The sequence below is a fragment of the Hippocampus zosterae genome, chromosome 8 (genome assembly GCF_025434085.1).
Source record: "Hippocampus zosterae strain Florida chromosome 8, ASM2543408v3, whole genome shotgun sequence".
Taxonomy (NCBI): domain Eukaryota; kingdom Metazoa; phylum Chordata; class Actinopteri; order Syngnathiformes; family Syngnathidae; genus Hippocampus; species Hippocampus zosterae.
The window spans coordinates 5663181-5686145 of NC_067458.1; the positions used below are offsets into that span (position 1 = coordinate 5663181).

Sequence of the window (22965 nt, forward strand, 5' to 3'; positions counted from 1 at the left end):
CCTCGGTGAATTGTACATGAAAGACCCTTTTTTTAATTTATTTTTTTGCAACAGCCACCTGCCTTGCATCGCGCCCTGCTCATAGAAACGTAGGCTATGACGCAAATTTTCGTTGGCAGAAACGTTGACATGTAATATTTATTCTACACATTTTTACATCATTGGGAAACGTGAAGAATCTTTGTGTCATGTTTTTACTCCGACAGAAACCAAATTTAAAACAAACAAAAAAAATCCCTCCCACATCTTTTTCCATTTTCAAACATTTTTATAAAGCTCCGGGGAGCCACCAGATGGCGCTAAAGAGCTCGAGAATCGCGTGTTGCCAACCCTCCCCCGCCTCGGTCTATATGTTTGTCTCCAAAACATTTGAAATGCACCATGTCATCTCACAGCTCAAACAACCTCATGCAGCTAATGTCTCTACAACGTGACATTAATTTCAACAGAAATGTTGTTTGTATCCTGTTGAAATGATGTTTGGCATTTCCAAAGTATTTTGCCACAAGGACAGATTCCACTGTTCATTATTTCCAACTGCATACACCCATTATATACAAAGGCCAATGTTTGGATGTTTTCCTAGCCAACGCTATTTGCCAATTTACTGTCATTCAGTTAAGAAAATAAAAGCCACCCACCCCCAAAGAAATTGGAATCAAACACATAATCTTGGGATTTACAGATAATTATCAGGGACAGAATAAATTGGGCTTTCCATCCCTTAATACATGTTCCACATCTTATCTGGTCCTGCTGTACAGGGGCAAGGCAAATGCTGGCATGGCCTTTCTCTCCCAATGTACTCCGGCTTCTTTTTAAACACCCAAGGCATTCACCAGGACAAATGAACTACACCATCCAAGCAGAGCAGCAGAAGAAGTTGAATAAAAGCCTTTGATTACTGCCCATGTGAGTAGAAAACATAATAGAATAAACATAGCAGTGTCCCAATGCGTTTAGCAGTGGTGTGACAACATTCAAAATGGGCCACACAGTAACTCTTATGGTTAATGGCAAATAAATACTCTTTTAAAAAGAGTGCTTGAGGGAGGGAAAAACTCGAGCTAATGTAAATATTTAAGTTATCGGTGAAGTTTAACCACTTCCAGATCACATTTGAGAGGTGGAATGTAGTCTCAACCAGAGTCAGCCTCTTGACAAGAGAATCTTATGATGCAAATTACACTATGGGTCCGATTTTCAAAGACAGGCGCACGTGCGCTTGGCATAAAAACGTACGCATCTTCATTTTCATGCCAGGGCTAGTCCAGTTTACTGTGTTAGGGAATTTGGCAGACAGAATGCAATGATGGATGGATAGATGGTTAATGATAATATTAATACAGTACACATTTTTTGTCATTTCTGTGTTAAACACATTCTAGTTATGGTTTTCTTCGGTGTTCCATTACGGCAATGAAACCAAATAAAATGTAGGATCGCCTCATATTACATGTACACAACAAAACTGGTTAAACTCGTTTTTTTTTTAAAATTCAGGCATCAGTAAAAACTGTTCAAATAGTACATTTATTTTAAAGAGGGATCAGGAACAAAAAATGCTTGAAAAAATCTCATGATTTTTTTGAGGTGAAGTAGTTGCAATTTTGGCATTTCAAGCAAGAAACATGAAGGAAATTCATAAATTTTGCTTTTGAGTTTTACGAAGTAAAAACAGTTGTGACCAGCTAGCCTTGGTGGATATTCCATTTTGAACTTATTCAATTATTATTTGAAGTAAAACCTTTTTTTTTTCAAACAATTTAGTCATTGATGGAGAATCAAAAAGATTAAAACCAACTCAAATATTGTCTTTTATTCCCCAAGGCAACAAAATTTGTTACCAGAGAAGCGCATACTGCATTTATTATTTTTGCTACCGTTTTATTCAATTATGCTATTGCTTTACGTTTAGCGCTCGAATGAATGTGCGCTAAAGCATGAACCAGACAGTAGCATAAATGGTGTGTTTCACAAAAAAAATATGGTACTGAGTGAGAAGCAGTCAAAAACCATAAAGAGACCCCTAAGACCTCGGCAAATAGTTTAAGAAGGGGGCCTTAATCTATCAGTCCCGAGCTCAGCTAAAACACAAAGTTCAACTTATGTAGCACGAGCTAAGGGGAGATTCTTGTTCGATGCAAGCAAGAAAAGCAGCAGCGGATTTAGAAGCAGGGTGTCTTAGAAGGGATGCAGCCCAAAGGCTTTCTTAAAATTGACCACAAATCCCTTAATTAGGACAAGAAATGGAACCTACATCATTTACAGACGGAGATGCTTTTAAAGAGTTTCGTATGACAGAATCTATTGGATGTGAGCTTCACCGAAAGCTGTTTATTGTTTTTGTTTTTGTCGTTACTCCAGTTTATAACTGTTGACCTTTGCAGCCTGTTTCTCATGCTCATACATTAGATAAGTGCAAAGTGAGTTGCTCACAGGAAAATGACATGAACTGGATTTCAATGCGCACATGCTTTAAGACGTTTACAGTTAGTTTGGGGTGCTGAAGGGAAGATCTAAAATGGAATGCGCTAGCTAAGGCAAATTAAAAAAATGTTAAAAACAACCTCCAGCTAAATTTCCTTTGAAGCATTTTATGGAACACTTTGCCAAGTGTGCATGCCTTCGTCAAAAACGGTCTTTCTCAGGTCTTGTGCATTCACTTAATTTGTAAAGTGACGCATCATCTGAGCCCCCATGTGTTGAGAGCTTCAAAGTGTTCTCTCTTCTGTAACCACATAATCCTTATCATATGTGTACCGCAGTGACTCAATTCAACTTGGTGGGCTGGGTTGCTTACAATGTACAAAACACAAATATTAACATGAAGGGAATGCACTCTCAAAGTGAGGTAACATTTTCTGGATTAAACAAATACTTTCAGGAATAGTAAATACATCAAGTGGCAGTACCTGTGATGGCTGATTTTATTTGTCACAATGTTGCAGAATATTTTGGGATTCAGTGGAGTTTATATGTGGACATCCGCACCACATTCAGTGTGTACAGCCACTGTGCACATGATGGCAAAGTTGAACAAACCAAGCCAAGTGAGGAAGAGGAATTGAAATGTGCTTTTCTGCCAAATTCATGAAAAAAAAACATGGATTCACATTTTTTTCTTTGAAATGAATGCGGTCCGGTGTTGGGCACACACAATTGTCAGTCAACAAAGACAGTGGCATTTTCACGTTTAAAACGAAGGGCATACTTTCGACATTAGCTCCACATGGCAGAGTTAACGAAAATCGACAACAGGAAGAGAGTTAATGAGTGTCAGTCCTGCGTATTCCGAGTGTGGAAGCAACTCACTTGTGGTCCGATTTTTCCAACATTTCCAATGTCCCCTTTCTCTCCCTGGAAGAAGGAAAGATTCAAAAGCATCATGATTAGCTTCCTGCAATTAGAACATTTCTTTTGCGTGCAACCATCCTGCCTGCTACTAGCTCGGGGCTCAAATGATATTTCAAGTCTGAGGAAAGGAACACACACATCCACATAAACTGAACTGTATGTATGTGTGTTGCTTGTAACTGAGGTATGACGGATGGGAAAGCCAGGAAATTGTTTTGTTTTTTTAATTTAGAGCATAGCCACAAAAGTAATGACAGATAAAAGTATAGTCAAAGCAAGGTCTGGATTTTGTTTCCTAAAAATAGAGTACTTTAAGAATAAAACCCATACAGTGAATGGAAGGGTCCTCCTTTCTTTAATCATAAATGCAATGCAAAGCTAAATGAGACTTTTTGACAATGAAAGTGCAACCAACAAACACAGTCTTACATTACAACTTTTCTCTCAAACGATACTTGAATGTTTGTAGACAAAATGGGATCATGCAGTACTCACAGTACGTGCTTAAATATTTGGGAATCACAATACAGCAATACACCCACCAGTATGCTCTGACTCTACTTTACAGTTCAATACATTGGTAAATAAGTGTATGTGAAATATATGTGAGTGTATGTGTGAGTAAAGCTCTTTGAGATAATTCACCGTATGATGTAGATAAACTGATGGATGATGATGCATGGCAGGCTAATGGAACACTCTAAATTAGGGGTGGCCACATTTTTTGGACCGAAGTTCGACTTTTCGATCAACCAACCTCCCGCGATCGACCCGTTACCGTGCACGCACATACACACGGACACCATGATGGGCAACATCCTGACATGGAGGCATGCGACGCACTATTGCAGCTTGTTAATTATCGTAGCTCACACGTACAGTTTTAAAATGCTTTCCTTGGCCCTCTAGATTTCTATTGTTTGACCGTGCCTTCGGGGAACTGATCACGAAATAAACTCTGAATGAGAATAATGATAACGATAAAATATATAGCGCAACAGCTCTGATCACAAGCTGCAATTGCAGACTGCTGAGTGCTAACAACTTCCCGTGATGCAGGTCATGCGCCACCATAGTTTAAAGATTTACCTACTTTATTTTGTTTTATTTTTCAAATACTTTTTGTGAAAATGAGACTGATAGGATGATTAGAGTGCAGTGTACATTCACACAAAAGTATATATTACTAACATGCACAAAGACGCACACATTGTTTTTTGTTTTTTTTTTTCTCCTGTACACCCCTCGCGATCGACTGGGTGCCAGTCTGCGATCTACTCGTCGATTGCGATTGACGCAATGGGCACACCTGCTCTAAATTGTCCCTAGGTGTGAATGTGAGCGTGCATGATTGTTCATCTTGTGTGTATTCACCCAGTTCAGGGTGTCCCCGCCTACTGCTCGAAGACGGCTGGGATAGGCTCCAGCATGCCCGCTACCCTTGTGACGATAACCGAATCGGAAAAAAAAAATGGATGGATGGTTCTGAGGTGCCAATGAGATTTACAACTGGCTGCATTTGACACAGGTTGAATAAAGAGAACCATCTAGATTAGACATAAAGAAGGCAAGGCAGGAGGTATTTCATACACAAGATTACTCAATGTGCTTCACATACGAATCATTAATAAATACATTTAAAAACAATTACAAACAAAAGAATGTATCGTATTTTCCGCACTATGAGGCGCTTCGGAGTATCAGGTGCACCTTCAATGAATGCCCTATTTAAAACTGTTTTCATATATATAGGGCACACCGCATTACAACAATCAAATAGCGGCTGAGGTTGCATTATGCATCCACTAGTTGGAGCTACACTAAAGGGAATACAATACAATACATCTTTATTGATAGAGAGCCTTCACAACCGCTGCAGCTACAACAAAACGCTTTACAAAACATTAAAAATTATATCTCCAAGAAATCAGCCGCATCAGATTATAAGGGGAAACTGTCGGCTTTTGAGAAAATTTAATAGTGTAAGATGTGCCTAATAGTGTGGAAAATGCGGTAATGCATTTAAAAGCAAAGTAAAAAAAAAAAAAACACTTGTTTTCTTTCATGTCAAACAACCACAATTTTAGACCTACTAAATATGTAGCGTGGCTCGAAATAACGTTATTCTTGTTCTTTCGGAGTAAATAATCTTAGGTAGACATTCATGCATTAAAATTGTGATCACATACTTTTGTGACTCAAGTAAGTTAATGTATTGCATGTTCTATTGTTTGTGTTGCTGGATATATAGCAGGGGGAAAAAATACACTTAATTTCAAAACGATAAGTGCTATTAGAATCATCATCATCAAATAATTATATTTCATAATTCATAATTCATTCATTCATTCATTCATTTTCCGAGCCGCTTGATCCTCACTAGGGTCGCGGGGGTGCTGGAGCCTATCCCAGCTGTCTTCGGGCAGTAGGCGGGGGACACCCTGAATCGGTTGCCAGCCAATCGCAGGGCACACATAGACGAACAACCATCCACGCTCACACTCACACCTAGGGACAATTTAGAGTGTTCAATCAGCCCGCCATGCATATTTTTGGAACGTGGGAGGAAACCGGAGCACCCGGAGAAAACCCACGCAGGCCCGGGGAGAACATGCAAACTCCACACAGGGAGGCCGGAGCTGGAATCGAACCCGGTACCTCTGCACTGTGAAGCCGGCGTGCTAACCACTGGACTACCGGGCTGCCCTAATTCATAATTATTTTTATTTATTTACTAGTTCTACTTCTACTATTACTACTACTACAAGTACATTACTTTACAATTTATTTCCAGACAGAATTATTGAATTAAATTAAATCAGCATTATTTTAATAGGGGAAAAGTAATATTGGTAAAACTTGCTGGCCTTTTTCACAGAACAATCAAAATGGATGTATCACATTTTGGAAATGAGCTCTTCATATTTTTCGGTGGATCACATCTACCCATTTAGAAGAGTCCGTTTTGATCGAGTCACAAATACAAAGTACCAAAATATTGCTTAAACACAAGATTAGGAAAATAGACTCACCAGCAGACCATCTGGACCAGGTTCACCCATTTGGCCTTTCCTTCCAGGTCGCCCCTAATATGACATGCAGAGTGCAGCACACATTCAGGAAACATAATCATGCCTCAGATCATGAAAACTTTATCACAGATCATTCCATCTGCTTGCTGTATATACACATGCATTATTCAAACTATCTGCAAGAATCTGCAAGTATACAGGATATTTTTGTTTTTGAAATCGTCCGATAGTTCTTACATTTGGACCAGCATTGCCAGGTGGGCCAAGCGGTCCTTCTTCACCCTGCAAGAACACAGCACACAGTACATCAAGTGATATCTACCAAAAAATGCTCATACACACACACACACACACACACACACACACACACACACACACAAAGTAATCTCCAGAATAAAGAACTTGACTCACGCTGGTATGTTCAGCGATTATAGAACGAGAACACAACCCTGTTGTCACATGTCTTGAAATAAATGATGATTTCAGCATTACGCATTACTCATCTCTCAATCTGCACTACAAAAGTTGATTTGCTCTCACAAAGAGAAAAACCTGGTATGAATACTGCAGCATAACTGAGTGCCTTAAAATAGTCTGCTCATTTGAGGAAGTAGCTCAACATAGTAGTATTTCAGTGTATACAGTACAAGCAACACTTTAGTACAAAAGTCTCTTTTTTCACTGATGCTATTCGGTGTTGACACTGACATGTCTTGTCTCTTCTGGAAGTTTCCATATTCAGCACTTGTACAGTGGCCAACAGTTTTTTTTTTGTGTTTCCCCCCAAGGACTGGAAAACATTCAGGTCTGTTTTTATAAGTACCCAATGTGATTCATGACCTCACCCAGCGGAACATGTTCCAAGAGACATCTTACACAAAAGAGATGTTAACATGAGACATGTTGTCTTACCTGATATTTATCTTTCTGCACACTAGACTTGAATAGAATTGTTATTTTTGGATGAACTGAGTTTTCCATTTATTGTTACAGTGTCAATATTTAATTTTAGATCAAGGTATTGAATCCTCTTACCTGCGTTCCTTGTGGTCCCATCGGGCCTTGGACACCCCTAGCACCTTGTAAACCCTACAATTACACAGTAAATGAATGATACGGTTTGTGTGAGTTCAAAACAGAAACACAGATGTTGCCATACCTTTGGTCCAGGTGGCCCATTGGGCCCAGGCACTCCGATGTCTCCTGGAAAACCCTGAAAAAGAGCTGAGTGTGAGTCCAGCACTCTAATTTTTGTATAAAGATGTAGGTCATAAATTTACAAATGCCAAAAAGGGTTTATTGAAGAAATATTGTTGAGATTAAACCAGTATTTTATAGTTCAAGATCTTTTTGAGGGTGGCCCGGTGGAAGACTTGTTAGCACGTCGACCTCACAGTGCAGAGGTTCAATTCCGTCCCTGTGTGGAGTTTGCATGTTCTCTCCCCGTGCCTGCGTGGGTTTTCCCCAGGTACTATTTAGTGTTAGAAATTCCAAATCATGTGCCTAATGAAGAGCATCTGTCTGCTGACCCTACTAATTAGCCTTCAGTTTTGACTGAATTCGGACCCAGCTGATTTGCAGAGGACCAAGTACGGACCTGCAGACTTTGTTTTTCCTCATAGATGAGATGGATGGAAGAAGTTGTCATTTATTTTTAGATCTTGTTTTTTGCTTCCTTGTGGTTACGTTTTTGTGTTTAAGATTATATTGAATAAAATATTGTTCTGTTGGTGGCAAGGTTTGGGGGTAAGTTCATTTTGTGTAGGGCCGATGAGGGGTGGGGGAACGGGGGTTGGTGAGAAGGGACATCGGCCCGGGAAGCAATTCTAGCCAAGACCGCCTCTGAACATAACATGTACTTTTGCAACATCCACTTGATATCTAATCTTTGATGGTATTATCAATTTGATCTTGGTCTTGATTCGATTGCAATCTAAATTTCCTTCACGATGCGCGGTAGATGTAATTTCAATGTAACTTTGAATTTCTTTGCTTCTGGAAAGTGAAACTACATCTGTTGTTCAAATGATGTTTCAACAAACTATACAAAATAACTGACATATACAAAATTAGACATTCTTCAGGCAATGATTTGTTACAAATCTAAATCAAACATTTTCTGTAAATCTTTCCACATACAATCATTGCCTTCTATTCTCATAAACACCAGAAGCAAACTTGAAAGTACCTCTGGTCCTGGAGGTCCTGGTGAGCCTTGTAACCCGACTTCTCCAGTTCTACCCTGTTGAAAAGACAGAGCTCAAAGAAAACAGAAACTGCAATTTCTTCAGAAACTTCATGTAGTGTATATGATTGTCTCCCAGTATTCAGATCTTAAACAGCAACATCCCATATTTTATGATTGTGTAGTGATGTTTTCAGATTGGTGACATGGTGGGCGACTGGTTAGCACGTCCACCTCACAGTACAGAGGTGTGGGGTTTGATTGTGACTCCAGACTTCCTGTGTGGAGTTTGCATGTTCTCCTTGTGCCTGCGTGGGGCTTCTCCGGGTAGTCCGGTTTACTCCCACATTCCAAAAACATGCATGGCGATTTAATGGAGCACTCCAAATTGTCCCTACGTTTGAGTGTGAGTGCAGATGGTTGTTCATCTTTGTGTGCCCTATTGGCTGGCAACCAGTTCAGGGTGTACCCGCCTACTGCCCGAATACAGCTGGGACAGGCTCCGGCAAGCCTGCCACCCTTGTGAGGATAAGATAGCCTTTATTTGTCCCACACTGGGGAAATTTACAAATAAGAGGATTAACAAATGAATGGATGGAGGTTTTCAGATTATCTCAAGTTATGTGTTATCCCATCTGCAACGAAAGGTTGCTGAGGTTATCCTATTGCAATGTTTCAATTTGATTGAAGATGATGATGAACAAGATTCAAAAGTCGTGACATTATGGTGAAGGACTCTCAACTCTACTCTCTTGTTGTCTCAACTCCCAGCCATTATTTGCTTATGACGTTTTTCCAACTGAGAGAACTGGATCACTGATGTCAGCCACAAGTGTAAAGTGTAAACAATAGCAGAGTATTTACCGGTAAATATTTGTCTTTTGCAGTGTTACTCTGAAACACTGTTGTGACTATTTTCCCTGTGTTATTCAACGAATCCACGTTTGTTGTGCTGGTGACTTAAGGATTTTGCCGTTTAAGATGCTTTGATGTTGTTTGGCGATTGATCCAGAAATTTTACAAAAGTGGTTCTCGCAGGGTCAAACCATCACCATGACTGCGCACAGACAAATATGGCATTTGTGTTACGAAGTAATCCAACAGGAATGTGATGACGGTCATCTATAGGTGAACCAGATGCTATGTCAGTACATAGCATCTGGACTTGTTTCAAGAAAATAATTATATTTCAGCATTTACTGCGGCTGAAATATTCTTTTACACAAATGAACACAAACTGCTTCTTCCAAAATGCATTTCTCTTCTTTCTTGCCTTGTTTCTGTCACTACTGAACAAATGAAAGTCTGTATTGGGGAGTTGTGAAAATGAACAAGCAATGTTAGTTTACAAGCTAAAAAGTTCTGCAGATGTGTTTACATTGCTTTGTCTGTAAAAGCAAACCGGAAGAAAACACAGATTCACTGACTTAAAACATACCGGTGGTCCAGGCTTTCCTCTTGGACCAGGAGGACCAGCTGCACCAGAAACACCCTTGAAAGACACAAACACAAACACACACACGCACACACGCATACACAGTCACATCACAAGGACACCGGGGACAGCACTCTGGCTAGGACAGCATTAAAATGGATGATGGCTTCATTAAAATATAAATATATCAATAAATCCAAGCTCCAAAAGGTAAATGATGTATATCGCACATACCTTGTCACCTGGGAAACCCATCTCTCCTGGTTCACCCTGTTGTCCCACTTCGCCCTAAATTTCACAGCATCATACAGAGATATAACAACACAAAACTAACAAAGAGACAATTGAAGAGCAAGCTGATATAAAGTCAGTGCACATATGATCTTGGGGACAGATTCATGCTTCTAGATGCTTGGACGTCAATGCAAAAAAAAAAAAAAAAAAAAAAAAAGAAAAACCAGTGCAACCCATTTCCACAAGTGTTTGTGTAGGAGCTGCAAATGAAGCCAGCACCTCAAGTCCACGTCATTTTTGGTGAGTTTTCTGTCTCCTGAAACCATGAACGGTATCTTAAATGTTCAATCTTTTTTGCCTCGTTAGGTTTAAAAAAATTGGGGGAGTGGAGAACCGTGTGAGTGCCTGATATATAGTAGTGTCTGTGCTAATGGACAATCTGTCGTGTGAGCAACCACGGCTGTGTGGGGCACATTCATCCATCCATCCGTCTATTTTCCAATCCACTTATCCTCATGAGGGTCACGGGGGGTACCGAAGCCTATCCCAGCGGTCTTCAGGCAGTAGCCGGGGGACACCTTAAACTGGTTGCCAGCCAAGCACAGGGCACACTTAGACGTACGGTATGACCACTCGTGCTCACACTCACACCTAGGGACAATTTTGAGGATTCTATTAACCTGCCATGCATGTTTTTGGAATGTGGGAGGAAACTGGATTACCCAGGGAAAACCCACGCTGGCATGGGGAGAACTTGCAAATTCCACACAGGAAGGCTGGAGTCAGAATCGAATCCTGCACCTCTGTACTGTGAGGCGGACGTGCTAACGGAACCAGTCACCCACTGTGCTGCCCTATTATTATTATTGTTATTGTTATTGTTATTGTTATTATCAATCGAGAGAGTGGTGACAGTCTTCTAGGTTCCGTCGTCCGCCATAGTCCGAGGACTTGCAGGTGATAGCATTCGCGAGGCTATAATACTGTGGAAAGGCTGCAACATTGCACTGGAAACACACTGTTATTTCTTCATAAATAAATGTATTCTCACTTATTTCCACAGTGTATTGTACTGAATATATTGAGTTTAACCAAGGCTGCACTGTACATAGACCTACAGTATACAAACATTTTTATAATTGTGCTTTTATTTTTTTATAACAACATCTGATTCATTGGAAGGCAAGACTATAGAAGGTGACAACCTGCTTCACCCACAGGACAGGATCAGAACCGCACTCTATTGCATTGCAATATACTGATCGTATTCAAAACCTGGTTGAGCCTTTATTAAAAGAACAAAATTTAAAAAAAAAAGGGAGGGGGTGTCTTCCACTAAGTGGGATAGTTTCTGTTTCATATCTCTTATGTAGAATATTTAAATAGCCACAAAGGAATTTACTACTACTTCTACCATCTACAACAACTATTTAACATTTCTGTCTTGACGACAACACACACAAATACACTGCAAATATACAAATATTTAGATCACCTTATCACCTTTCAATCCAGGCAGGCCAGCTCGTCCGGCTGGTCCCTGCCACAGAAGAGAAAAGGAGAGAGGACAACAAAACAAAGGATGACTGATGTAGTAGCAGATGAGAGAATGACGTAATCAAATATAAAAAAAACACACAAAATAATGTTGTTGTTTTTTAATATTATCAAGGATGTACAGGTATTATGATGAATAATAAAAGTTCAGTGCAATTTTGCAAAAAAATTGAGACAGTGGGTAAATTCAAATTAATCTAAAGATGACAGCTGACATTTTTTGTAGTAGTATGCATAGCACTCAGGGCCAATATGTGAAATTACAATACGTATGTGCTGATAATAATAAGATATCCTTTATTTGTCCCACACTGGGGAAATTTACACCCTCCAGCAGCAAGAATGTAGGTATATGAGCTGCTGGAGAGGTAGCCACTCAGGGGGCGCATGAAGGTGATGAAGATTCAGGTGTTTATTCATTTTGTAAAAATGTGACCAATAATCCTGCTTTAGATCTGACAAATGTTGTGATACATCCCATAAATTATGTACTGTAACTAATTTTGCTATGTATACATGGAGTTTTGTAGCAACAATTTAACCAAGAAACATTTCAAATGTATATGTCTATTATCATTGTGTAACTACCTTCCTTCCAACCATACCAGGCAGTCCTCGAGGTCCCTCAGGGCCCAAGTCTCCCTACAGAAAGGTACAAAATCGAATCTTTCAAACACAGTTGGATCCAAATGCACTTCTAACACCGGAAATGATTTCTACAAACACCTGACAACTCGTTAACATTTCCAAGTGGTACCCCTGTCGCCTTTACCCTCCACATTTTCTCTAGTTCTTCTTTCAGTCCTTGATATTTTTCCAGCTTTTTGTGTTGCTTTTTCGAGATGTTGTGTCATTATGTGTGTCATTGATTCGCTCCTTTTTCATCTATAACTGTTTCAAACGACAAAGTGTATGCAGGAAAAGTAGTCTAGATTGCATGACCGTCTGTGTCTTATGTGTTGTGTTGTATTATTTTGTCATTTTATGTTGTAACTGTTCGTTTGATGGTGGCGCGGGCACCGGTAGCGGCTCCTCTTATATTCTTGTTGTTTGGTTGAGAGGGAAGAAATTTAATCTCTGCTGTATATTGCACATACAGCGCATTCGACAATCAAGTTGTACTTGACTTGATATACTTTCAGCTACGCAGCAGCTGTTCAAATTGCATTTGGTTGGATCTGGAGGCCATTCATTGAAGGTGCGCCTCATAATCCAGTGTGCCTTTTAGTGCAGAAAATATGGTGTATTAATTTCTGGACAAGTTAATTTGGGCCAATTCATGGCATAAAACATGGCTTCAAAAAATCCCTCATTCATTACCAATTCTTACAAACTCTGGGTCATGGTACACATCTCTATCCAATAATATATTTTATTTATTTATTGGTAACATACCTACATTGTGTAACTTATTTTGATCTCAATTGTTTAGGACAGGTGCAATACTGGTTTGGCTGCCATGCGCAAGTCTGATGTTGCTTGCTGTGGTCCAAGGCATTTTCAGAGAGTTTGTGTGAACACACATGGAGAATTAGAGGGAATATTGCTCACTTCAGTGTCAACATTGTAGAGATGATGGGATTGATGAAAATGAGTTGAGTTGAGTCGACAGTTTACTTTCCACTTTTTTTTTCCAGAACCGAGAGTTATTCCTCCTAACTCGTAACCGGAAGTCTCTCTTCTCAACCGGGCACTGGAAGTTATGCCCTCCTCGCTAGGAAAAGTCCCTGAATGTCTTTTATCTTTTATGTTTCTCCACAAACTCGCTCTCCTCTTTATGTGTCGGTTCTTTACAACCAATAGATATTTTGCATGGTTTTTAATGGTGTGAGATATGCTGCTGCTTGAATGTAGCAGCAACTCTAACTATGACAAAATAATGGCATGTAATACAACCAACTGACAAGCATCAGTACATATCTGCCAAGAGAATGATCAAACACAGATTTTAACCGGGGTCATGCAATGTAATAAACCATTCAAATAAGCACAACGTTGCGAAACACATACTTACCCTTAGGCCCGGAAAGCCAGGAATACCAGTCCCACCAACAGGCCCCTGTGAAACATCACAGCAACTTGCTAAATAAACAGGACGGTATACTATACAAATTCTGCATTTGGGATAAGAAATCTATTCTGACATTTAAATTATTAAATTGTATTAAACATAGCATAATGTTATATATTGTACATCAGCGTTTAAATAATTCTGATTAAGTATTGTACTTTGTCATTTTAATGTAATGTAAACTATGCACACCACAATAATTTGGTATCCACGTCCAAGGTTTGAGAGCCTAAAGGTTGGATTAATTCAGGGCACCATGTGGCCGACTGGTACTGTAGCCACATTCGCCTCACAGTGCTGAGGTGCAGGGTTTGATTCTTGCTCAGGCTTCCCTGTGTGTGTTTTCTGTGTCTACTCTGGTTTCCTGCCACATTCTGAAAACATGCGTAGTAGGTTAATTGAGCACTCTAAATTGTCTATAGGTGTAATTGTGAGTGTGAATGGTTGTTTGTCTATGCGTGCCCTGCAATTATCTGGCAACCAGTTCAGGGTTGACCCCGCAAACTGTTATACAGCTAGAATTGGCTCCAGAATAACCGCGACTCTGATAAGGATAAGCGGTTTGGATAATAGTTGGATGAATGGAGTCATCCAGAAGCATAAAACCTGATTTTTTTCTTTCATTTACAGTTATTGTTAGTTTAATGGCCATGTACCATATTGCAATTGTTTTGGAAAGTAATGAATGCAGACAGCTGAACTAAACTAAGACAAATTGAATTCAGAGTTTATTGAGAAGAGAAAAATCCAGTGAGATGAACTCAACTGGGACAGGGAATCTTACCTCATTGCCATCAGGGCCAGTCGGCCCCCGTTCACCAACATCACCCACCACACCCTGTGAGGAAACACATCCAGATTAAATTGTATCATGCATACTCCATAAATAACCCCAATTCTAAAAGCTTCCTCAATGCAAACCTTCAAACATTTAGCATGTTTTTCCTCATCGCTTTGACAATCAAATGGTATTTCGAAAAATATGAGCCTAGTATATATCCAATTGCATAAAATAAGTATGCCGTATTTCCATAAAAATTGGACAGTTAAATAATACATTTTTCATGCATCCATACATTTTCTGTATTGTTTTTCCTTACTGGCGTCACAATTGAGATGCAGCCTATTCCAACTGATTTTGGGTCAAGGGGCGGGGCTACAGAAAGCGTATATAGACAAAGAGCCATTCACACTCACAATCACACCTTTGGACGATTTAGAATCTTGAATTAAGCTAAGAAGCATGCTTTGGAAATGTAGGAGGAGGACAGAATACCATTAAAATACTGGGGAAACTGTCCAAACCCCACAAGGTCAGAGCTGAGATTGGTCGTTCAAAAAAAAAAAAAAAAAAGAAAATCAACACTCAGCAGCCTTCCCACTTGGCAAATTTAACACGGATGGTAAAACTGAGGCTTCAAGTCAGTGTCATATTTATTCTGTCTTTTGCATTGTTTCAAGCAAGGGTCACCAATGTGTTGCACACAGGCACCATGTCACCCCCAGTTTAGACCAATGACTTCACAGGCTTTGTACATCAATACTTGAATTCAATTTGGACTGATAGTTTAATGTGTAGCTAATACCGTTATTAGTATGTTAGTTTACTAGACCCCGCTCCGCATGACACAAAGTCTGACAAATCAATGCTCAGGAGTAGTGCTTCCTGATCGCTGAAATCTGAACTGTTTTCAATTTCTCTTCGGTAGCATGTCGTAGTGTTGACAGGCAGATTTAGGGCTCTATTTCCATAGACAGCATTCAACATAAAACCTGGCACATTTTCATTTTGTATGACAGGCAAGTCTAGTTTACTGTGTCTGGGAATTAAGGACGTTGCGGCGGACCAACGGTGTTTTCTTTTCTACGCCCCCGGTGCACTTGACAATTTGGTGACAGAAAGTAGACTAGTTAAAGTTGGACTGGGTGAAACCAGATCAGATAGCCTTATTGTGAGCATGTAACAAGATGTGGAGTCAATCTTCATTCACAAAGAAACAGTAAACAGCAAAAGAAACAGTCCGAAGCAAAAACAGAGAATCGAGAGGCACTCTAAAAAGGGCCAGCCAGTGGCAGAATCGCACAATAGTCCCTGATAAAAACAGAATAAAATACTTAATTTAATATTGTAGTGTTGTTCTTATTTGTTTGGTTATTTTAAGTGAGTGTTTAAATTATGATGGCTGTAGGGGAAAAAAAGTGTCTCTGAATCTGGATGCGTGGGTTATGAGAGGTTTAATGGAACCCTCTAAATTGTCCCTAGTTGTGAGTATGAACGCGGATGGTTATTTGTCTATGTGGGCCCTAGTGGCTGGCAACCAGGTCAGGGTGTACCCCGACCTACAGCCCAAAGACAGCTGGGATAGGATTCAGCACGCCCGTGACTTTTGTGAGGATTTGAGCGGATTAGAATTTGGATGGATGGATGTTTGTTCTTACTGAAAGTTTAAGAGTTGGATAATGCTCAGGTTACTGTGCTTTAATATACAAATACAGACAACACGCCTTGTGATAAGGCCATTTATATACATTTGTATTTGTATGCATGAGTCAAGTTGCCATCTGTTGAGTTCAAATAAATGCCAAATGTCCTAAAATAAATAGTTTTTTTATTATTCATTCAGCTATTTTAAACACATTTTACACTATGGATAGAACATAATCGAAAAATTCAGAATTACTGTGGTGAGTTTTTCATGGTAATAATGGAGTTAGTAACGCAATAACTTTTTGGAATAAGTAATAGCTAATCACACCATTGTATTTTAATTTTTAATGCCCAACACTGGTCATAGATGGAAAGGAGAATTAGCGGAGGGCTGAGAACACAACCGTGTGGCACGCCATGCTGAGTGTTATAGTGCAGGACAGGTGTCGTCCCAGTCTGACAACTTGGGAGTGGTTAGTGAAGAAGTCTCTGATCGAGCTTCAGGTGGAGGTGAAGAGGTCCAGGTGGGGCAATTTATTTGTAAGGATGTTTGGGATGATGGGATTAAACGCTGAGCTTTAATGCACAAATAGCATCCTCACATAGGTGTTGCGGTGCTCCTGATGGCTACGTGCTGCAGTGTGTGTTGTTATAGCATATGTTATAGCATCCTCGGTGGACCTGTTTGATCAATACGCAAACTGATGATTGTCAAAAGAGGTTGGATGGCTACATTTTATGTCCTAGTAAACCAATTTCTCAAGACATTTCATGAAAACAGGTGTCAGTACTACTGGTCTGGAGCTTTTAAGGTCCAGTGGAACTGTTTTTTTTTCTGGCTCAAAGAAAATAGTGGTGGATTAAAAGCAGGATGGTATAGTAGCCTTTGCTACATTAGGGAAGTGTTCGAAATTCTGGTGAAAACCCCCACGAGTTCGTCAGCGCAGGAATTAAAAACTCTCTCTGACACTCCGTCCAGGGCAACTGCCTTCCGTGGATTGGCTGTCTTCGGCACATCTCTTGCTTCCTGTCCCTGTGAGGGTGTGGCTGGTAGCTGGTGGAGGTGGCAGGTCTACTGCAAGCCTATTGACCTCAAACCTGGCAAAGAAATTGTTCAATTCCTCAGCCAGTGAGGTGTCAGCTTGGCTGACGCTGTTCACAGTGTTGACTTCATAGTAACATAGTAATGAACAATTGTTGTGTTCATTGCCATACTCTGCGTGGGTCGTTGTCCATCAAGTGATCCACATTGGGCCCTTTTTTTGCGCCAGCTGTTTTCATAGGCATCTTTGTTTTGGTCTTTTGCTTGACTTTACAACACGCCTCAAAACTCACTTGTATTCTTTGGTATTTGACTGAGCATGACTCAGATTTGACCTTAGTTTTACTGTTTGGTGCTATCGACCATGTGTGTAACTGATTTATTGCTTTACTGATGTATTTGTTCATTGCTCCATGTACAGCACTTTGTATGCAGTGATGGCTGTTTGAACGTGCTCTATAAATACAGTTGAGTTGAGTAATATAGTTGAGTTGAGTTGATTAGAAGTGGGCATGGCAGAGTACTGTATTTGAACCTTTGTGCGCTGTTGTGGGAAGGAAGTACCGGTAGACTTTTCCTGGCCAATTGTAGCATCATTTGCATCAAAATCAGGGCATTCCGAGCGCTGTTCGCTCAAGTAGTGCTGGACGACATGGAAAAAATATTCGGTCACGATGTAGGCCATTTCACATTATGATCATGATATTTTCAGCATTTTCAGTTATTCTATAAATGAAATTAAAACACACTTTGCTCAATGTTTCTCACATTAATTTAACGTGACATTAAACAGACCTGTATAAAATGAGAAATGCATCCAGTAAACTGTGATATTAAATGATCACATGCAAATAGAAGCAAAGTAACTTCTGCAGGTGACATAAGCAGCCCAGCAAAGCGTTTTGGGACTGTCCAATTATCAGAAAAAAATATCTAGGATTCTCAGTTTTGTGATTGTTTGTGTTTTGATGAGGCTCAAATAAAAATTTCTATCAGTTGTGTAGTTTGAAAGCATATCGAGCAGGCCTTCAGGGCATTCTTTTATTTTATAACATCTTTACGCGTTTCTAATGACATCCTCCTGGCAAATGACTCTGGAGACCACGTGTGTCTCGTTTTATTGGACTTAACTGCAGCATTTGATACAGTGGATCACAGTATTCTGCTGACTCGTTTGCAGCACTTGGTGGGCATTGGCGGCAGTGCTCTTGAGTGGTTTAGGTCCTATCTAGCTGACAGAACCTTTTGTGTCAGCCTTGGCTGCTCTGAATCACGCACTGCTCCCCTGTCATGTGGTGTTCCACAGGGCTCAATTCTGGGGCCTCTGCTGTTCTCGCTGTATCTGCTCCCATTGGGTTCCATCTTAAGGAAACATGGTATGCCCTTCCACTGCTATGCAGATGACTGCCAGATCGATGTCCCACTGAGCAAGAAAGACGCCTTCTCATTAAAGCCACTCCTATCCTGTCTGGAAGAAATCAAAACCTGGATGGCACAAAATTTCTTGAAATTCAACGAAAAGAAGACAGAGGTGATATTGTTTGGTCCCAGTGGCCCTTGTACATTCCATCCTGTAGACTTGGGCCCCCTGTCTCCGTATCTTAAGTCAACAGTATCAAACTTAGGCCTTAAACTGGACAGTGGTTTCAAACTCGATCGGCAAATTGGTGTCGTTGTTAAATACAGCTTCTTTCACCTTAGACAGCTGGCCAAAATAAAACCTCTCCTCTCACATGAACACTTTGAGACAGTAATTCATGCCTTTGTCACATCCCGGCTCGATTACTGCAATGCCCTTTAGTTTGGAGTCAGCCAGTCAGTCCTCCATTAAGCGCCTTCAGCTGGTCCAAAATGCCGCTGCTCGCCTCTTGACTGGTACTCATAAGAGGGAGCACATAACCCCTATTCTGGCATGCCTTCACTGGCTCCCCATTCATTTTAGAGTTATATTCAAGATCCTCCTATTTGTTTTCAAATCTCTGAATAATCTCTCGCCACCTTACCTCTCTGAGCTCATCCGCCCCTACACACCTGCCCGGCGCCTCAGGTCTGTGGACCAGACATTATTAGAAGTACCAAGAACTAAACTGAGGCTCAGAGGGGATCAAGCCTTTTCTGTGGCTGGTCCCTCTTTCTGGAATGACCTCCCACTGAACATTCGGCAAGCCTCCTCGCTGCCTATCTTCAAAACCCTCCTCAAAGCTCACTTGTACTCTTTGGCATTCGACTCAGCATGACTTAGATTTGTTCTTGGTTATACTGTTTGGTGCTTTATACCGCCTTTATTACCGATTTGTCTTACTGTTTATTGTGCATGTTAAATTGCTCCATGTACAGCACTTTGTATGCAGCGATAGCTGTTTGAAAGTGCTCTATAAATACTGTTGACATGACTTGACTATAAATAGTTAATTAAGTTTTCATCATTATGGGTTTGTTGTTGCTACTTTATTCTTTCCCAAAGCAGTAGTATATATTATTTGCATTCACCCACATCATTATTTATTAATTTTAATTTACTCCTTAATTTTATTTTATTTTGCATGATAGGTTTGTTGCAATTTACGGTGAAGATGATTCACTTCCCTGCATAGTGTTCAGTTTGTCACCTGTTAGCAGCGGTGTGGCATAAATTAATAAATGATAGCTTTAATCAAGCTGTATTTGACATATTGATCACATACAGTTGGCTGCAGTTGGCAAATGACAATATATATGACAGGAAAATGACACGGTAAAATCTCTCTCTCTCTCTCTCTCTCTCTCTCTCTCTCTCTCTCTCTCTCTCTCTCTCTCTCTCTCTCTCTCTCTCTCTCTCTCTCTCTCTCTCTCTCTCTCTCTCTCTCTCTCTCTCTCTCTCTCTCTCTCTCTCTCTCTCTCTCTCTCTCTCTCTCTCTCTCTCTCTCTCTCTCTCTCTCTCTCTCTCTCTCTCTCTCTCTCTCACTCTCACTCTCACTCTCTCTCTCACTCTCACTCTCACTCTCTCTCCCTCTCACTCTCTCTCCCTCTCACTCTCTCTCTCCACCATGCTTGACACTGTAGAAATAGAAATTGACTCAATGGGGGCCATGCATGACATTGGCCGGTAAACTCCAAGCTCTCCCCTTGCAGATGATGTAGTCCATAGGTCAAACTCAGGTCCTGGAGGGCCGCTGTGCTGCATGTTTTCCAAGTCTTCCTTTGCAACACACCTCATTCAAATGAACAGGTTCAATGTCAGGCTTCCGCAGAGCATGCTGATGATCTGATCATTTGAATCAGGTGTGTTGGAACAGGGAGACTTGGAAAACATGCAGGACAGCGGCCCTCCATTACCTGAGTTTGACACCTATGATGTAGTCGGTTGTCTCGCTGACATAATTTTGCCCACAATGCTAGCTTCCGGCGCCATGTTCGAGGGTCCACACGCAAAATTAAAAGACAAAGACCAGCCTTATCCCTTGTTCGTGTTATCAGTCATCGGTCTACATGTCTAGTTTTTTAAAAAAGGTCCATACTTGGAGCACCTGCCCATTGCATTGACACATTGAAACCAGTCCTTCTTATGTGGATCCCTCAACACATGAGAAGGGTCTATTGCATACCGCCTTGCATCCCCAATTGGGCATATGTGTGCCCCCCCCCCCATCTGAGGGGAGTGCTATTAAAATATCTTTAGGATGATACTGATTTTAATCTGTTATGACATGCTCGTGTCATATTTATGACTGAAAGGGGATGAAATCAATGAAATGTCCAAATTTGTCTGCCTGCGCCTTGATCAAATAAACCAAAATAGCGTTATCCCCAGGCAGACAGTGAGACCTGCTTTTAGCAAGTCCAAAATCTAGTCTACTTTTTCTAGTCAAATTAGCAGATGCACCAGGGGGTGCAACGAGAAAGTGAGGCGTAGCGTGCCTACCAAATTCACAAACACACCGAACTAGACCATTGCCCCAGCACGAAAATGACAATAAGCCTGTTTTTATGTCAAGCGTAGACATTACGTTCTGTTACCCTATTATCAGATGAGTTGACGGCGAGGAGAGGTACGCACACACACAGAGGTACAACTTGGCCCTAAACACGGTAAAGTTATGCCCATTTGAATGCCAAGCGCACAGGTGCCAGTTTGACAAAATAGGTGCTACAAAGTTGCCCTTTGTAACAGGCAACACTTAGCTGTTGTGTTTGTTATTTTTGTTTATTAACTGTATTCACTCTTCAAACGTTAGTCTACACAGATTCCTGTTAATGTTCTGGTGACCAATAAGAGATGAAATCTGCATCATGTGGTTTGTGGTGACACATCTTAATATGGTGACAGCGCCACACACGTGCACACGCACACACACACGCGCGCGCGCACACACCACACACACAAAGTTTAAAGAATCAAAAATGAAAAATGTGTATTACTTGTCTTCCTTTAGGACCAGGGTTTCCAGGAGGACCAGGCGTTCCCTAGAAAGTAAGTAGTAGAAATTGATTACTCAGTATTTACATTACATTGCTTATCAAATGAGCAGGCACCTTCTTTCTGTTATAATTCCTTCAGCAATTTTTACTCACTGTAATTCTTTGATAATAAAGCTTCTATTGTCAAAAAATAATGAAAAATCAAGGTGGTTTTATACACAAGTACCGTACAAGTAACCACGGACGATGGTGCCCCAACGCACAACAGTTCCCTATGCACGGTGCATTATCTACGCATAGGGAGCGGTGGCCCTGCCAGAAGGCAAGAAGTATTTTTCAAAGCTAATCTTTTTCACCTCCACAAAGGCATTTTTACAACGCTCAGTGATCTTCCGAGACACTCAGCACACTTGCACAACTTTTTTCATCTTTGTTTTTGTGACTTCAGGCAAATTGGCAAGGGTGAAAGGCTGAAGGATGAAGAAAGGCTTGAATGTTTACATACAAAATTGTTAGCAAGGTAAGAGTACTTCTCTCTACATGAAAAATATGTCCCAACACACGGAATCCCAATCCAACAAATTAATATCCGGACGACACTCAGATTTCTCACTGTGGCTATCAGCAGATCGTTGGACCGTATAATACATGAGGACACAGGGGAAAAAAACGCTTTAGAAAGGGTGATTTAGGGGGAAGGTTGCGAGGGTGGCAAGAAATGACTGTAAATGTGAGAAATACTTGTATGTAGTTTCTAAATAGTTTCAAGAAAATGACACACTATGTATGTGCTGTAAGATGACCCTGAGGGCACTAACATAAAATGAATACATTGTGGGAATTCATCCTCGCATTACCAAAATGAAAAGACCAAGATCTCTAAACTTCCTTTTTCAAAATCTAGTCAGGTTGTAAAATACCCCATCTCTTGTCTATGTCTTTAACCAAACAAACAAAACAAAGGCATATAACATATGTCAGTTGCACTTGTAAATAAACTAATTATCACTCACCCTCTCCCCCTCTAGTCCTGGTGGCCCAGCTATGCCAGGAAGTCCAATGAAACCCTGGAAAATTTTACAAAAGAATATTATGTCAGAAAATGTTCAGATAATGAGAAAGAAGTATTCTAAAATTGTACATAGAAACTATGCTAAAAGACATTTCATTTCCCCAAGTATGGATACTACAACTTTCCATTGGTTGAAAATGGAAAGTTAATCCAA

The 22965-nt window shown here is 40.5% G+C and overlaps 2 protein-coding genes across 3 annotated transcripts in view; one reads left to right on the forward strand and one right to left on the reverse strand.

The window, feature by feature from the left end:
- Positions 1-22965, forward strand: part of mpl (MPL proto-oncogene, thrombopoietin receptor) — a 297799-nt gene that overhangs the window by 233299 nt on the left and 41535 nt on the right.
- LOC127605621 (collagen alpha-1(XXIV) chain) overlaps positions 1-22965 on the reverse strand; it is a 130579-nt gene that overhangs the window by 61649 nt on the left and 45965 nt on the right. For both annotated transcript variants that reach the window (XM_052073292.1, XM_052073293.1), the window contains 14 exons: positions 22753-22806; positions 21740-21784; positions 14656-14709; positions 13815-13859; positions 12389-12442; positions 11739-11783; positions 10244-10297; positions 10013-10066; positions 8578-8631; positions 7549-7602; positions 7425-7478; positions 6627-6671; positions 6390-6443; positions 3316-3360 (listed from right to left, as the gene is read on the reverse strand). In XM_052073292.1, coding sequence (XP_051929252.1) covers positions 3316-3360; positions 6390-6443; positions 6627-6671; positions 7425-7478; positions 7549-7602; positions 8578-8631; positions 10013-10066; positions 10244-10297; positions 11739-11783; positions 12389-12442; positions 13815-13859; positions 14656-14709; positions 21740-21784; positions 22753-22806 — 711 coding nt within the window. The remainder of the gene's footprint in view (positions 1-3315; positions 3361-6389; positions 6444-6626; positions 6672-7424; positions 7479-7548; positions 7603-8577; positions 8632-10012; positions 10067-10243; positions 10298-11738; positions 11784-12388; positions 12443-13814; positions 13860-14655; positions 14710-21739; positions 21785-22752; positions 22807-22965) is intronic.